Source organism: Phocoena phocoena, chromosome 7 (assembly GCF_963924675.1).
Source record: "Phocoena phocoena chromosome 7, mPhoPho1.1, whole genome shotgun sequence".
In the NCBI taxonomy this organism is placed as follows: domain Eukaryota; kingdom Metazoa; phylum Chordata; class Mammalia; order Artiodactyla; family Phocoenidae; genus Phocoena; species Phocoena phocoena.
The window spans coordinates 60,707,026-60,724,346 of record NC_089225.1 but is presented as its reverse complement, the minus strand read 5'-3'; the positions used below and the strand labels follow the sequence as shown (position 1 = coordinate 60,724,346).

Below are 17,321 nucleotides of genomic sequence, written 5' to 3'. Positions count from 1 at the left end.
AAGGAGTGACTAATGCATTTTAATTCTTTATTCTCCTAGCCTGTCACTTTGATCAAGGACATTGAAAATCAGACAGTTTTGAAAGATAATGATGCTGTGTTTGAAATTGACATTAAGATTAATTATCCAGAAATCAAGCTTTCGTGGTACAAAGGGACTGAAAAACTGGAACCCAGTGATAAATTTGAAATAACCATTGATGGTGATCAACATACCCTCAGAGTCAAAAACTGTCAACTTAAAGATCAGGGCAATTATAGATTGGTGTGTGGTCCACACATCGCTAGTGCTAAACTAACTGTAATTGGTAAGGAAAAAGAGTTTTACTATTTTAAAAAAAACTTGTGAGATGAATTTACTACTGAGTACATCACATGTGATATCGTACAAAATGTATATTGTATCATACCCACAGAGCCTGCCTGGGAACGGCATCTTCAGGATGTTACTTTGAAAGAAGGCCAGACTTGTACCATGACTTGCCAGTTTTCTGTGCCAAATGTAAAATCCGAATGGTTCAGAAATGGCAGAATCCTTAAACCCCAAGGTAGATACAAAACAGAAGTGGAGCACAAAGTCCATAAGCTGATCATTGCAGATGTTCGAGCAGAGGACCAGGGTCAGTACACCTGCAAATACGAAGACCTTGAAACTTCAGCAGAGCTCAGAATTGAAGGTGGGTGAAAGACTGTGGCTGGAGTTATCACAGCATTGGTCAGTGGCAAATGTTGTGCAGGACCTCTGCAACCCCGCCATCACATGTATCTTAAAGCGCTTGTGTGGTCTCATTTCCCAACACACATACTCATAGCATTCACTCACGTCTCAAAATCCATTTGAAATCAAAACGGAAGTATTCACATAAGTGCCGATTCTGTTGCATAGTTCTTTTTGACCTGAAGTAGATTTCAGTCTAAACCATGACTTGACTTTCTAACACTTATTTCTGTTAAATTTCATAATTATGCTAAATTCAGTAATTTTTTACAATTCTGTTAAATGCCATAATTCTCACATCTATGATTTTGAATTCTAGAAATAAATCTTAGAAAGGACCAGATTTCATGGCTATGTATCTTGAGGATCTTGGCTAGGAGCTGACATTTTGTTTACACGAATCAATTTGACTCTATCTGTATGAAACTTTATAGATAAAATTAACAACATATGTGATGTGTGATTAGCAGCTATTTTTCAAAAATTATTGTTTCATAGGAAGATCATATTCCAACCTCTGAATCTCTGAAATGAAGTGGAATCCTAGGACGTAGGAGCAACAATATTTATTTCCTAAAGACCTACACCTTTAGACTGCATTCAGCAACATTTGGCTCTAATCATGGGCTCTACTTCCAGGCGTTGCCATTTATAGCTGTTGAAATAACTATGTGACTTATTTACATAAGCATTTCAACATCTCTGACTTGCTTTATAGTGGATATCAAGGCCTGGTTGTATTTTAAAGTTCATAAATTTTAAATCTTTTTTCATTTAAAGGATCCAGTTGAAACCACTTATCATTTTTTAAATAATTGCCTCCTTTTATATGATCCTTCAAAGAAAAGCTCACCAGAGTACATATGACATCTAAGCTATTCATGATACTGCAGTACGTTGAATCCCAGCCTTCCAGATAAAATTTTGCAGAAGGACCTCCACGCCAGCCTATTCTCTTGCTACATACCCTGCCATTCCCAGTGGGTGGACTTCATGCCTGCCCACGGGTGCTTGCAAGGCAGGTTTCAGAACTCTTCATAATGAATCCTTTGAAATTTAGAAGTGCAGATTTCCTACTGAGTTTGAAATTATTTTTACAGGGAAAGTTATACAAGCCAAAAAATAAACAATTCTAGATCCTGAATAGCAGAATTATTTTACAGAGGAAAGAAAGAATTTCAAAGGGGAATGAGAAGTATACAGTAAAACTTTAAGTTTATGTTCCCTTTATTTTGAAGCCCCCATTTCACTAACATTTTTAAAGTTTAAATGTTACTTTTGGGTTATAAGCACCCTTGACTATTGCCTTCATGTAAATATTGTAAGGACTTTCAGGGATTTCTTTAAACTTTCCCACACTGATCCTGTAGGAATACACTTAAGTATTGGGATAATTTTTTGTTACTGATGCGAAGAAGTGCACTTTCTTCTTGTTTTATCTTTTCAGCCTTTTTCTGCTATTTTCCAATCGGATAAAAAGATAAGAGACTTTAAACATCTGTGGGGAAAGCACAGTGAAAGAAATTCCTCCCCAAACAATCTAAATTTGAACTGTTTTTGTACTTAAACAGCTGAACCAATTCAGTTTACGAAGCGCATACAGAACATTGTGGTGAGTGAGCATCAGTCTGCCACCTTCGAGTGCGAAGTGTCCTTCGATGACGCCATTGTAACGTGGTACAAAGGACCAACAGAACTGACCGAGAGCCAGAAATACAACTTCAGGAATGACGGTCGCTGCCATTATATGACCATCCACAACGTGACCCCAGATGACGAAGGTAACTTAATTGACAGTGTCCCTGTGACTATATAATTTCAACTTTGCCTGTTTTATTTATTTCTACTCTAGTTTACGCTTATACTCTGTAGTTCTATCTAGATTACTTTTTTTAGGAAAGAGAAATATAAATAAATACTATGTTTAAATAAAGAAGCATTATTTACAGACATATCAGAAAGCAAACATTTCACGATTTTTTCCTTAGGTGTCTATTCAGTAATTGCTCGACTGGAGCCCAGAGGTGAAGCAAGAAGCACAGCAGAGCTGTACTTAACAACCAAAGGTCAGAAAACACCACATTCAAATCACAGTGCAATCTTGGAAACAAAGTAGCCTGCCAAGACAATTCTAAATTTTAAAAAATATCTTTTTTTTTTTTCTTTTGCAGAAATCAAACTTGAGATGAAGCCTCCTGGTAAGTTAAAAAAAAAAAAATCAATCCTTACAATACATTCAGTGTAATTTTGTAAATGATAGAAGCCAAACTAACATGTCTAAAAATATTATTTCTTTTTTTCAGTAAAATATTATTCAGTAAAATTATTTTCAGTAAAATAATACCAACGTTAGGCTTTGTGAGTTTGGGAAATTAGAGATAATGAGGTCACATTCAGCTGATATCTAGGATCAAGTTTGGCCGTAGAACCAATTTTCACAGGGAATAAATTTGCATGTGTGTCTGCCTACAAAAGAATCTTAATATCTTTGTTTCTATATGTTAAATTCTGCGGTTGGAAATGCCTGACAATCAAACACATCTTAGTTGTCTAATAAATATCTGTGTTTTCAGTCTCTCGGTGCTTATCATTACTAAATGTCCCTTTTCAGATATTCCTGACTCCAGAGTTCCAATTCCAACCATGCCTCTCAGAGCAGTACCTCCAGAAGGTAAGATCCAGCACCATGACCCCTGGGCTTGAAGCTGCAGTATCCTACCACTAGGAAGTTACCAATGCCAAACCGTAGCATACAGCAAGAACAAACTCTTTCTCATCATATTCTTCACTGTGTAATTAAAAATCAAAGCAAAAGAGTAGTTACAATTTAAATAGATGCTAATTTTGTTTGTTCTGATTGTTGAATTGCTGCTATAACACCTTTGAAGTACTGAAAGAAATGCATGAGACTTTTCATCATATTTCACACAAAATAAGAAACGAAAACTATGTTACTTCTGATGGCATTTATTTTCTTCAGAAATTCCTCGTACGGCGGTTCCTCCCATCCCCCTGTTGCTACCATCACCTGAAGAAAAGAAACCACCAGCAAAACGTATTGAAGGTATTATATGTTATCTACCTAAATGTCAAAATATAGAACTATTACAGACCTGGAAAATGTCGTTTAAGGCAACATGTTGGCCCCCTAGTGGTCAGCAGTTTGAATTGCCTTTCAAAACGTAAATTATATGCTCTTAAGTATTAACTAAATATGTAAGACGTGTGCGTAAAAGTCTGAAAATCATCAGAAAAAAACCAAATATGATACTTAATATTAAAATATGTTATTTTAAAGGAATCACTTAAGCATTAATGGCAAACTGATTTCACATTTCATATTTTCCTAACCACTACATAAAGCAATAAAATAATACAGTCAAATTCTAGTGAAGCTTATAATAAAAAATACTAGTGTATAGTCAGATTTAAATTTATAGATAGTGTTTTTCCCAATTACACTGTTAGCTACGCTAAAATTCACTATTTTGTTATAAAAATATGATTTAGAATATCTTTGATTTTTTTTTTTTAAGCTAAGGAAAGAGCTCTCCAATAAACTCATGAGTGTGCCAGGAAATCATCCTTCTCAGATATTTCAGTAGATAAACTGTACTATTTGTGCCCCCAAACTGCTCAACTAATCAGTCAACAGACTGCCTGGGACTTTCTAGAGTTCTGGGGAGTTCAGAATTGCTGTCAGAATTCTCCTAGCATCATCAGGAAAAAATTCTGCATGTCAAAGTCACATTTTTCCAAAGCCAAGCCACCATTACTGTAGTAGTTTCCATGGTTTGACATGCTAGTTCCCTAATATCTACTACAATTGGTGTCAAAAGCTTGAGCTAGTTTTCAGCCAGCCTCAGGGGAAATTCAGTTAAAAAAAAACAAAAAGCACTTCCAGTTTTATGACTACTACAATCTCAATAACAAAGAAAAGCATTTTTATAATTTATATGAACATAATTAACTATATTTCACCTACTTATGATAGCAAAAATGAATAAGAATCAAAAATCATAAAATAGATTTCCACTTATATTTGTTGTCAGAAATAATAATTTATCTTAATGAATGATTTATGATTTGAATGTTAGTGTCAACATGACTTAAGTTTGAGTGCCCACTGGGAAACTTGAGAAATTAAATCATATTTTAAAAATGCAAAAGTGTTATTTATTCATGAATACTAGGAGCCATAATCAAGTTACGATCAGGGGCCAGGATCAAGGTATAATGTCAGAAATGACAAAAGAAAACTTCCACAATATAACATAGGTGGGACTTTAATTTTACTAATTCACTTGTTAATTCTTTTTCCTGAAAACTATAAAGTGTTCTTACCTAAGTGAAATGAACATGAAAAGCTGTACCTCTGCTATTTATGATATCACTTGGGTCTACTCTAGATGTTTGAAAACTTTAAGCAGGCATAAAATCAGTGAAGATGTAAGATCACCCTTCATATTCTATCTCCCTCCAAAAAAATGGTTCTGCTTTGTAGTCCAAGATCTTTCTGAAACAGATATCTTGCAATAATGTGCAGAATCTCTTGTTACCATCAAAACATTAAAAAAATATATTTCAGGACTTACCTTGTGGTGCAGTGGTTAAGAATCTGCCTGCCAATGCAGGGGGCACGGGTTCAATCCCTGGTCCTGGAAGATCCCACATACTGCGGAGCAATTATGCCCGTGTGCTACAACTACTGAGCCTGCGGGCCTAGAGCCTGTGCTCCTGAATAAGAGAAACCACTGCAAGGAGAAGCCCGAGCACCACAACTAAAGAAAGCCTTTGCACAGCAATGAAGACCCAATGCAGCTGAAAATAAATAAATTAAAAAAATTTTTTTTCAATAAACCTCCCAGTTTCATGAAAATATTTTAGTAAAATTTACATCTGACATCTCATTTTTTAGTGACCAAAAAAGCTGTGAAGAAAGATGCTAAAAAAGTTGTCACAAAGCCCAAAGAAGAGGCACCACCACCTAAAGGTATTATAATTAATCAAAATTCAGTCTTACTGCTTTTCTCTTGGTTAAAAAATTTTAATCCCAAATAGTGGAGGATAGAGGAAGGTTAAGAGTGTGAATTCACAAAATGGTACCTCTTCCTTTACTCACCCTCACCCTCTTCTTTGATTCAGTCCTCACTTTCTCTCTACTTTCTTTCTTTTCCCTTTTTTTTCCTCCCCTATCCTCCTGTGCCTATGTCTACCCATGGCACCCAATGGCAACACCAGAGAGTTCTCATTATCTCTGGATAGTGATTTAAAGAAGGTACTGTCCTCTGGTCCAACAGCTGGTCTTGATCAAGTCGCACCAACAGAAGGTCAAGGGCTGGCACTAATTTTAAGTGGCCACTCCAGCCCAACTCAGCACCCTTCCTGGTTCACCTGAGCTAAATGTCAATACTTGCAGGGAAAAATAAAATACTTTTTGCAGGGGGATGAATTTAGTTACTTTAAATTTTTATTATATCCTGGAAAATTTTTAGGAAGAAGATGGGATAACTAAATTTAAACAAATAGTTTTATCCATCTGGCTAAGATTAAAGTACAGCAACCTCCTAAAAAAAGGAGAATCCAGGAGCATAGGGCACGATTCACTGAGACTTTTTTTTTGTGGTCATTTGTGAGATGTTATAGAATAAGAAGAATCTCAAAAAAGCATGGCTATTTCCCAAACTTTATTGTTAATCACTGAAAAAATTAAACATTCATTATTTTTAGCATCAGACATACCGAATATTCTCTTTATGTTTCATGTTAATTTAAATTGTTTTAAATCAACATAAAGTAGAATAAAATTTCAGCCTTCCTGCATTTTCGTTAACATGGCATTGCGTAGCATTTTTGGTGAGCTAAATTTGGATCTTATAAAAGCATTTTATATATGGGTAGTAATCACAGATCATACAAATGGCTAACAAGGGTATACAGGATTAGTAAGCATTAAAAAACTTATAGTCTAAAGATAAACATGTATTTTATGTTTTCAAAGTTCCAGAGGTTGCCAAGAAGCCCCCACCTCCTACTGCCTTAATTCCAGCAGAAGGTAAATGAAATATTTTATTCTATTTATTTCCGAGATTTGCATCTCTGCGTTGTATTCTTATTTTATGTATTAGGCTTCCAACTTATTATAAAGTTGTAGAGTCTCCTCTGCTGCAGTAAAATTAGCAGTGGAAATGATGGCTACTTCATACTGGTCGAATTCCAGGAAAGAAAAACCCAGGCAAATGTTTATGCAGCCTCAGTGCAGTGGACTCAGGGAAAGAAATGGTGAGGGCTAGAATGGGAGGGGATCCCTTATTGTTTCAACTGTAGCTAACACAAATGTTAAGGATCATATGAATAATGTTAGCCTTAATATTTTTAAAGTTGTCATATGAAAGCAACTGATTGATTTGGTTACATGGCTTTAAATATCGTCTTTATCAAATTGACTAAAAAGTTATATTCGATAGTCAAAAATATAGCTTTAAAATTAGTACTGTTTTTGAAAGAATAGTTTGGAATTTAAGTAACTACAGAAATATTAGAAATAAATTCCACAAAATGATCAAATATTAAGATATTCCATGGGGAAAAATAACTAAGGGTTTTACAAACTGGAGCTCCCATGAAACAATGGAAGATGTGTTCATTTGATGATATTTACTGAATGCCATTTTGTTCACACCAGAAAAATCCTCAGGTTAAGAGTAGAGTCTCTCTTGACCCTACTGACTGTGTTCCATAATCAACAGAAATTTAAACAGAACCAACACAAAGAAAACGTAAATGATCAATATAAGGCTGAGATCTCAGATACTGATATTGCTTGACTACCTAGACTTTCATTTCGTGAAGTAATTGTATGGATATAATTAACATGCTAATATTATCTTTTCAAATTAATTAATTTATTTATTTTAGCTCCTGAAGTGATTGATGTATCCTCCAAGGCTGAAGAAGTGAAAATAATGACCATAACCAGAAAGAAAGAGGTCCAGAAAGAAAAAGAAGCTGTGTATGAGATAAAGCAAGCAGTCTACGAGGAGAAGAAAGTTTACATAGAATCTTTGGAAGAACCTTATGACGAACTAGAGGTAGAACCATACACGGAGCCATATGAAGAGCCTTACTATGAGGAACCAGATGAAGAGTATGAAGAGACCCAGGTAGAAGCTAAAAGGGAAGTTCATGAGGAATGGGAAGAAGATTTTGAAGAAGGGCAAGAATACTATGAAAGGGAAGAAGGTTATGAGGAAGGGGAGGAAGAGTGGGAGGAGACTTACCAAGAAGGAGAAGTCATCCAAGTTCAAAAGGAGGCTTATGAAGGTATGTATTAATTGAGTGACTTTTTTCTCTCTTCCTCATTTTTTGCTCAGTTCTTTATATTTTCAAGGTTATTAACCTGATGTGCAATGGATAGGAAATAGATGAAATGACCATTTCCATTTTTTAAAGTTAGAAATCTTTAGAATCTTTAAAAGCATCATTGTCTTCAGAGTTACTTTCATGCTTTGATATTGTAAGTTGAATCATGTAATCGTATTACTAAGACTGAATTCCAAGTGCTCTTTTCTAATGCAGAGGTTCAAGTTTTAGTTTCACTGCCTCACTGCATCTCTGCTTGATCCTGCTTCTAAATCCAGCATGAGTAATCCTGTTAGCAATAAAGATCCCAAATACAATCATTTACACAGTTGTATATGATTCTTAACTTATATCATTTGCCAATTGATACAGTCTATTAGAACTTAACCTATTCAAGCATCCCTTATTACTGTGTTTTTGTTAAAGAATCACGTGAGAGGAAAATTCCAGCAAAAGTACCGGAAAAGAAAGAAGTACCGCCTCCTAAAGGTATGTAATTGGAATTATTTAAATAGATTACATCATCGATGTCATTATCATGGCTTGCTGGGCAAAAATGTATGAATCACCAGTTCAATCCAATAGGCACAACTTCTTCTGGAAGCTTCATTGTATCAGTGATTTTTTTCCTAAGAATATCTACCTACTTCATTTAATTCAAATGTAAAATGATGATAAAAAGATTGTTGTGGTAAATATAAAAAATAACCAAAATACTTGAAGTACAGAGGCTTGTACTTAAAGTTCACTGCAACAAACTTGTCTCTCTTTTAAAAATGAGAGAAAAAGAGACAGACTATTTTAATAGAAATTCTAAAAGTACTGCAATTTTTTTAAAATGCTTGCAGTTGTAAAGAAGCCCGTAGTTGAAAAAATTGAAAAGACTTCTCGAAGAATGGAAGAAGTTCAAGTCACCAAAGGTATTATCATTTAAAACATTTCTCGTACCATGTACACAAGTAATTGTTTACTGATATATAGTCACATGTTATTTATATAGTCATCTAAACTAAGATATTTTTAAATTTTGTGCAAAGCAATATTCTTCACAATACAAATATATTTGTACATATTTTTAAGTACCCGAAGTTTCAAAGAAGATTGTTCCACAAAAACCTTCTCGGACTCCAGTGCAGGAAGAAGTTATTGAAGTGAAAGGTATACATCTTTGTCTTTCAGCTACAAGTTTTAAACATTTTTATTTATGTGTATGAATATGTATACATATATTACTGAACAACTCACAAATCTGAAATCGCCAAAATAAAGACATATTATATACATTTTATGTCGCACATTTATATAATTTAAGTAAATAATAACATTATCTTTGTTTTTAGTATCACTTTAAAATTACATAATTTTTTTTAATTAAAGAAGGATTTGTGTTTAATCAGTAGTCTTCTAACTTTACTGTGCCATGCACTCCATTCCATATAATATTCCTCATCCCCTCATTTATATGAATAAACCCTAATGGATTTGGGAAAGCACCACATCACGTGTGAAGAAGTTGTGTCTATTTGATTCCCATTTAATAATGTTTGATAAAGGCTGCATGGATTGTGTGTCCCTATAGATCAAAATGTGATTTGTTTTCTTGTCAATACTGAATCTGTTCTCAAGCTATTATATTAACCCACTAATTCTGTGTCTAAACAAGCCATATATTTGATCTGATGTCTTGAACTGGAAAAAGAAATACTAATGTGAAATACTCTCTTTAAAGTACCCGCTGTACATACAAAGAAGATGGTTATTTCAGAAGAAAAGATGTTCTTTGCTTCTCACACAGAGGAGGAAGAAGTGTCAGTCACAGGTATAAGGCAAATTTGAATATGGGGCTCAAATGGAAGGGCTTCAGATGGATTTTTATCCCTCTTCTTATCTAATTTGTGATTATGTAGATATCTCTGTCTCCTTGTGAATATTTGTCATCTTTTTCATTTCACATTTGTCTGTTTTAATTTGGATTTCAATATTCTTTGTAAATTGCAATACCACCCGTAGTATGGCATAACAGGAACTAAAATGTACATTTTTTAAAGTCCCTGAGGTACAAAAGAAAACTGTTACCGAAGAGAAAATTCACGTTGCTGTTTCCAAAAAGATTGAGCCTCCGTCTAAAGGTATTAGTGATTTATTCTAAGTTTAAAATCTTTCAAAAGTTCCAAAGTAAATATCTGAATATGTTAATATTAAATAATAAATTTAGTCGCAGTCCACAGACTTTTAGCCACTATGTGCAAATGACATCATAGGGAGATGAGAAGACCATGAGGAGGGTATTGGAGAGAGGAATGACAATTCCTGGAGGCTCTGTACCCTGCTTCATGGAGCTTACAATCTAGTGGCCAGCTGTTTAGAAAAAGAAATAGTGTCCTGGGGGCTTCCCTGGTGGCGCAGTGGTTAAGCATCCGCCTGCCAGTGCAGGGGACACTGGTTCAAGCCCTGGTCCGGGAAGATCCCACATGCCGCGGAGCAACTAAGCCCGTGCGCCACAACTACTGAGCCTGCGCTCTAGAGCCTGCGAGCCACAGCTACTGAAGCCCAAGCACCTAGAGCCCGCGCTCCGCAACAGGAGAAGCCACCACAATGAGAAGCCTACGCACCGCGACGAAGAGTAGCCCCCACTCGCCGCAACGAGAGAAAGCCTGTGCGCAGCAACAAAGACCCAACACAGCCAATAATTAATTAATTAAATCTATTAAGAAAAGAAATACAGTGTCCTGGAGCCAGCTCATACCCACTCACCAGAGCTGATGGTTAAATTTTCAGGAATTTTGCTACCCAGCATTTAACGCCTCCATGATTAAAAGTTAAATTATATAAAATTAAATAAGTTTTATTTAAAACTATGGTAATAAATGCTCAAAACTCATTACTATTTTCCTATTATCTGTGTTTCTGAGGTTATGTTGATTGCCTCTGTGTTGTGGAAATACTGGATAATTTTGTGCTACCTCTCATCCCTTCCCAACTCTGAGACAATGACATCATCGTTGGTAGCCAGGATGCGTGTATTTGCACCACCACAGAGGCTGGAACTTGGAAACTGGCAGTGGCTACAAATTAGGGCTCCCCTCCCTCCACCGACCCTCTCCTACACCCAGTCAAATTGTTAAACATTTAGGATACAAAAATTATTTAAGATAATTGAATGCAGTTGTTCTAATGCTGCGGCTTTTTAAAAGTAAAGTTTCTAAAACTGGTGTCTGAGGAACAGGCACTGGCACCTCTGAGGAAGGGGTGCTCCTACCTGTTCCTAGGAAAGTGGAGGTTCCTTCAGTTAAAAATGAGTAACAGTCACATTTTCTAATTAGCCACTAGTTCATTGCCCTTAATCCTTGATTAACATGTAATTTTCTTGCATTCAATTGGTACAAAACCAGAATGTCTACTCTTTAAGTCTTGCAACAACATATGCCTTGTCAAAATGAACAATTTCTCAAAATCGACCCATTTTTTTTTTTAAAGTCCCTGAGCCACCCAAGAAACCAGTCTCAGAGGAAGTAGTCCCTGTTCCCCACCTTCCTAAAAAGGTGGAGCCCCTACCAGCCAAAGGTAGAATCATATTTTTGAAAAAAATTTCTTAATGTCTGTCTTCTTGTACCTTTTTCTGTTGGCTCTGTGTGTTAATGAGATAGTATCTGTAAACCATTTGTAATGTAGTTTAATTCTGTGTAGGTTGATTTCATTAACTTGTGGTAATATGTTACACAAATGTCAGGAATACTCCAGACATGCTGATTGGGTCTTTGTCCGCTTCATGTAATGTATGTAATGTCTGTATGGTATTGATGTATTTAGCATGTATTTTCATCACAAGTTACATGCTTGATATTAAATTACTTCCTAAATTCTTTCACTCTCGCTGAGGATTTATGATTTAATGTAATCTTAAATGTCTCACAAGGAGGCTAGAGTTCTCAATTGTTTCAACAATGGTGTCTTTAAAGTTCCTGAAGTTCCCAAGAAACCTGTACCAGAGGAGAAAAAGCCAGTTCCTGTGCCTAAGAAGGAACCTGCCGCTCCCCACAAAGGTACACCAGAACTGATCACAGGCTGACCCTTTGCCCCAAATGCCAGTGCTTTGTTCTATACAGTCTTCGTACTTACTCTGCTGTCTATTTTGTGTCTTTTACATGCCCCTTGTGTTTTTCATTTATTTGTCAGCTTCCAGGGCTACACTCCACATATGTTATTTGTGATACTGAACATTAAAAGAAGTTATTTTTCAAAAGTAACTATATCAAACTGCTGTCTTAAATTTTTAATATCTTCCCTCTCCTAGAGAAAGAAGAAATATTTGTGAAACTCATTTTCTACAGGGCATGTTTCTAGGAAAAACTCTTTCAGCCCTCAACTATGTGACTTTTTCTTAATAATAAAAAAAATACTTTCATGAGTTATGACAAGATACAAAGACTAACAGGAGAGTGTTTGGCAGAACTGAATGTTAATGAGGTAAAGATGTACACAGTGCTTCTGGGAACTGCCACTCTTCTGAAAAGTCAATAATGCCTACCCTTAAATAGTTGGAAACATCAACTTTTGGCATTTACTTTCACCATGTTTCTTGAGATATTAACTGAACGTTGACATTTGCCATAAATGTTGCAATTATCTAATTAGTGAGTCAAGGGACCTTTCATATAGGGATGTTTGGATTCAAATGTGCTAATTCTTGCTTTAATTTTTGGATTTGGTTGGTTTTGGTGGTTTTAGTGATAAAAGACACTACTTTATAGAGGCAATGAAGTAACAAACTGCACACATCTGGTCAGTTATAGAGAGATCCAGTATCATCCAGCTTAGGAGAAAGCAGGCTCATACATTTTAAGAAGTGTTCTCTTTTGCCTGATTTCTCAGTGTTTCCATTTTCTTCCTTAATCAAATCTGCTTCTCTCTTTCTCAAACTCTTGGCTGTTTCAGAATTCTGGGTCTTTTTCTTTTATTCTTTTTTTTTTAATTGAAGTACATTTGTTGCACAATATTATATAACTTACAGGTGTACAATATAGTGATTCACAATTTTTAAAGGTTATACTCCATTTATAGTTATTATAGAATATTGACTGTATTCTGTTGTACAATATATCCTTGTAGCTTATTTTATACCTAATAGTTTGTACCTCTTAATCCCCTACTGCTCCTCCCCACTTACCTCTCCCCACTGGTAACCACTAACTTGTTCTCTATATCTGTGAGTATGCTTCTTTTTTGTTATGCTCACTAGTTTGTTGTATTTTTTAGATTGTACATGTAAGTGATATTATACAGTACTTGTCGCTCTCTGACTTATTTCATTTAGCATAATACCCTCCAAGTCCATCCATGTGTTTGCAAATGGCAGCACTTCATTCTTCTTTATGGCTGAGTAGTATTCCATTGTAAATATATACCACAACTTCTTTATCCATTCGTCTGTTGATGGACACTTAGGTTGCTTCTATATCTTGGCAATTGTAAATAATGCTGCTATAAACACTGGGGTGCACGTATCTTTTCAAATGAGAGTTTTTATTTCTTTAGGGTCTTTTTTTTAACCAAATGATTTTTAAGAATGATTTCTGATTATCTAATCATTAAAATATAATGATTATATGAAAATAAAATATGATTATAATGAAAAGGTTATATTACTAAAACCAGTACTAATACCAAAGCCTCTTGGTCACTCCTGGAGGAGACTCAGAGGCATGTCTCATTTATGCATGAAAATAAATGCACTTAGTAACATGTATGTATAAACACCCCATGTATACATAACGTAATATATACGTGTATCAATGTGTATCTGTATAATTACATCAAGATATTACAAATGCAAGTGTAGAGGTGCAGATGTTCAAAAAAATTGCCAATATCTTATTTAAAATGGAAAAAATTACCGATAATGCATGCTGTTAGAACTACATAAGCCACTTAAAAATTCAACACCATCAACACTTAGAATAGGTAAATTAAACCCATTGTAAACCTTCTTTGGGTCATAGACCCTATTGAAAACTATGGAGCCTCTTAGAGAAAAGCACATATATACATACCCACAAAATTTTGCACACAGAACTCCCCAAAGTCACTGACACACAGATGTCATACTGAGAGGGCTACCCTAGCAAAAGAGTGTTTCCTGAGTTTTATAGACACTACAGGTGCACCAAAAAAAAAAAAAATTCAGAAGAGAAATATAAAAAAAATAATGATATAGATGCAACCATTCTAATGACATCTTAGTCTAAGATAGTCTTAGATAAAGTATACCCATTGTTGTCATGGATTCCACTCTCAATACAAAGAGTAAAGGAATTTTTCTATATACTATATCCACACTCTATATTGTTTATATAATTACTAATTTGGTATTTTTATTGGAGTATAATTGCTTTACAATGTTGAACTAATTTGTTTTTATCAAAAGCATACCAATATATAAAGAAAGAATGAATTCTGTGCACATCCTTCTGTGTATATAACTCATTTTTAATCGCCTAAATACCTCTGTAACATTACTTGGGACATTTACCACATGTGACCTTAAGAAAACTATAGTTTAATTTTGTGCATTATTTTGCCAATGCATAGAAAACCTATAACATTAGTAAACTACGTAAAGATTTGTTTGTGTGTGCCTATATCCATTCATAAAAGTGACATATGGCTGAACTAACATTCTATTTTAAAAACTTTAAGTCCCAGAGGTGCTCAGGAAACCTGTCCCTGAAGAAAAGATTCCTGTTCCTGTTGCAAAGAAAAAGGAAGCTCCACCAGCTAAAGGTACAATGACTTGCTTAGTAAGAAAGCCCTGTTTTCATGTCTGGAGTATAAAACATTTCTGTGTTTAATTATCTAATTTAGTTTGTTTCATTCAAAATGAATGTTTTATGGTGTAAGAATTCAACAAAACTGTCTGTCCACCTACCTACTTTCTTACAAAATAACTGTCCATTAGCTACTTTGGAAAATATAAAGTTAACTCTAAAAGTTAATGTCTTTTCAAGTTCCTGAAGTACAGAAGAGGGTTGTTGCAGAAGAAAAAATAATCATCGTCACTGAAAGGGAGGAATCTCCACCACCAGCAGGTAACCTCATCCCATCTCCACAAAATAACCTTGTCTTCCCTTCAAGCTTCTTTAATTGCATATCCTCTTTAATGGGCCTGCAAGTTCTATGTTGCTCATTTACTTTGCCTTCCTGAGAATTTTAAAATCAAATACTATCCTTTAAGTGCCAGAAGTACCAAAGAAGAAAGTTCCCGAAGAAAAAAGACCTGTTCCTTGGAAAGAGGAAGACGTTCCACCACCAAAAGGTATTGTCTCTCCGTCTTTCCAAGAACCATCTTTATAATATTATGTTCCTAGGCAAACAATGATTTTGTTAGTCTTGTGATATATGTGCATCGTGAGTGTGTATCTGTGTTTTGTGATGGTCTTCGATGAGATAACACTGAAGTTCTAAAAGTACACAATGTTTTTAAAGTACCAGCTCTGCCTAAGAAACCTGTCCCTGAGGAGAAAGTTCCCGTGCCAGTTCTTGCTGCTAAGAAAGCCCCTCCTCCCCGAGGTAGGATTTGTCTCAAGCCTCTGACAAAAGTCTTTTAGCTGGTGGATTCTTTTTCCTATCTGGTGTCTTCTTGTACTGACCCTTTGTCTCTCTTGGATAGAATTTTTGTGTGTATATACTCGTGATAAGTTATGTAATTTGCTAGTGAAAGTGGTGTACTGTGCAAATCTTCCCCAAACTTTAGGGAGAGAAAATTGTTAAGATTCTTGATTTTTAAGCTTCAACTTTAATCCTTTCTTAAAGCTGAAGTTTCTAAGAGAACTGTGATAGAAGAAAAAAGATTTGTTGGTGAAGAAAAACCATCTGTTGCAGTTTCTCAAAGAGTGGAGGTCGTGCGGCACGAAGGTATATAATCGGAAGTGAGGGGAGAAATGAGTTTGCATGTGTTTCCTCCAAGTCTTTTCTTCTTACCACATAGTTTACTTTAGAAGTTGTTCTTATCAGTGTCTGTTGTAGCCTCTGAGACTGAATGTTTTGTGTCTACATTGGTCCTGAATCATTGTAAGAGGGTGAGTGAGGTGCTGAACATGTGGTAATTGTGAAAGTGGCCTCATTTGGGCATAATCTGAATATTCTTCTCAGTCTTGCGCTGTACTGTCCCCTCACCTGAACTCAGCTCTCTCCTTCTTGCAATGAAGAAGCAGTGTGAAACCACCCCCTGAGCAGATAGAAGAACATTACCCATCTATAGGGAACACACGGTTATAATCAGTACTTCAATGGGCTATTCGGGCTGAATTTCAAGTATATCTTATCTTTTAAAGTATCCGCAGAGGAGGAATGGAGTTATTCAGAAGAAGAGGAAAGAGTATGTGTTTCAGTTTATAGAGAAGAGGAAAGAGAGGAGGAAGAAGTGGAGGTTACAGATTATGAAGGTAAATAATGCAGATAAGCTAGTGGTGACCTGGCGTCTTGATGAGCTGTTTTCCTTCACAGATTATTTATCAGATTAATGAAAGTGACAAAAATTCAGTGAATGTCTACTGGTCTTATTTGATGTATCTTTTGATCGAAACACAAGACTCAGGAGCATTAATTAAACATCCAAAGTATTTCTTGTCCATTCCCTCTAACTTGACTCTGTAGGAAACAAGCCTTCATATTTATAGGTAACTAATGGTGCAAGTATCTCCATACACATTTATCCTTTCAGTAGATGGGACTTGGTTTCAGTATGGTGGACTGCCATAATCTTCACCTTGGTAGTCTAATGTCTAAAACATGGGTAACAAATAGCGGTGTTGATAGCACAACTCACTAATGTGTCCTGACTCACAGATTTTAAATGAATAAGAAATTATATACATTATTACGTTCCAGAAGTCAAGGCCAGGTTTGAGAGTGAAGCACTGAACACGGAGGGCTTTCCAACATTCCATGTATGGAGAAAACAATCGTGTAATATCTTTCATTAGATCAATTTGTTCTTCAGATGTTCACATACCTATAAAGCTAGTTCTCTATAGCTTAGGATTGAACAACGAGCTTTATTTCAATGTTGGGATACCCTTTTAATGAATTAAGACACCCCTGGGTTTACTGCTAAAGCTTAGCATTCTGGCTAAAGCTATATATCTGAAAGAACTTTACTAAGAAAGTTTTAATGTAGCTCTGCTTTAAAGATTAATCCGTAAGTGTCTCAGTAAATTAACTGTCTTCCCAATGAAAAGATGAAT

General features: G+C 35.4%; 1 protein-coding gene across 1 annotated transcript in view; it reads left to right on the top strand.

Annotated features, from left to right (window-relative positions):
- TTN (titin) overlaps window positions 1–17,321 on the top strand; it is a 285,745-nt gene that overhangs the window by 113,335 nt on the left and 155,089 nt on the right. The window contains exons 103-125 of the mRNA XM_065880462.1: window positions 40–307; window positions 416–676; window positions 2,289–2,498; window positions 2,706–2,783; window positions 2,889–2,915; window positions 3,329–3,388; window positions 3,698–3,781; window positions 5,636–5,710; window positions 6,725–6,772; window positions 7,636–8,040; window positions 8,506–8,568; window positions 8,928–8,999; window positions 9,160–9,237; window positions 9,809–9,898; window positions 10,128–10,208; window positions 11,557–11,643; window positions 12,039–12,122; window positions 14,776–14,859; window positions 15,084–15,164; window positions 15,311–15,391; window positions 15,562–15,645; window positions 15,889–15,990; window positions 16,410–16,520. Coding sequence (XP_065736534.1) covers window positions 40–307; window positions 416–676; window positions 2,289–2,498; window positions 2,706–2,783; window positions 2,889–2,915; window positions 3,329–3,388; window positions 3,698–3,781; window positions 5,636–5,710; window positions 6,725–6,772; window positions 7,636–8,040; window positions 8,506–8,568; window positions 8,928–8,999; window positions 9,160–9,237; window positions 9,809–9,898; window positions 10,128–10,208; window positions 11,557–11,643; window positions 12,039–12,122; window positions 14,776–14,859; window positions 15,084–15,164; window positions 15,311–15,391; window positions 15,562–15,645; window positions 15,889–15,990; window positions 16,410–16,520 — 2,614 coding nt within the window. The remainder of the gene's footprint in view (window positions 1–39; window positions 308–415; window positions 677–2,288; window positions 2,499–2,705; window positions 2,784–2,888; window positions 2,916–3,328; window positions 3,389–3,697; window positions 3,782–5,635; window positions 5,711–6,724; window positions 6,773–7,635; window positions 8,041–8,505; window positions 8,569–8,927; window positions 9,000–9,159; window positions 9,238–9,808; window positions 9,899–10,127; window positions 10,209–11,556; window positions 11,644–12,038; window positions 12,123–14,775; window positions 14,860–15,083; window positions 15,165–15,310; window positions 15,392–15,561; window positions 15,646–15,888; window positions 15,991–16,409; window positions 16,521–17,321) is intronic.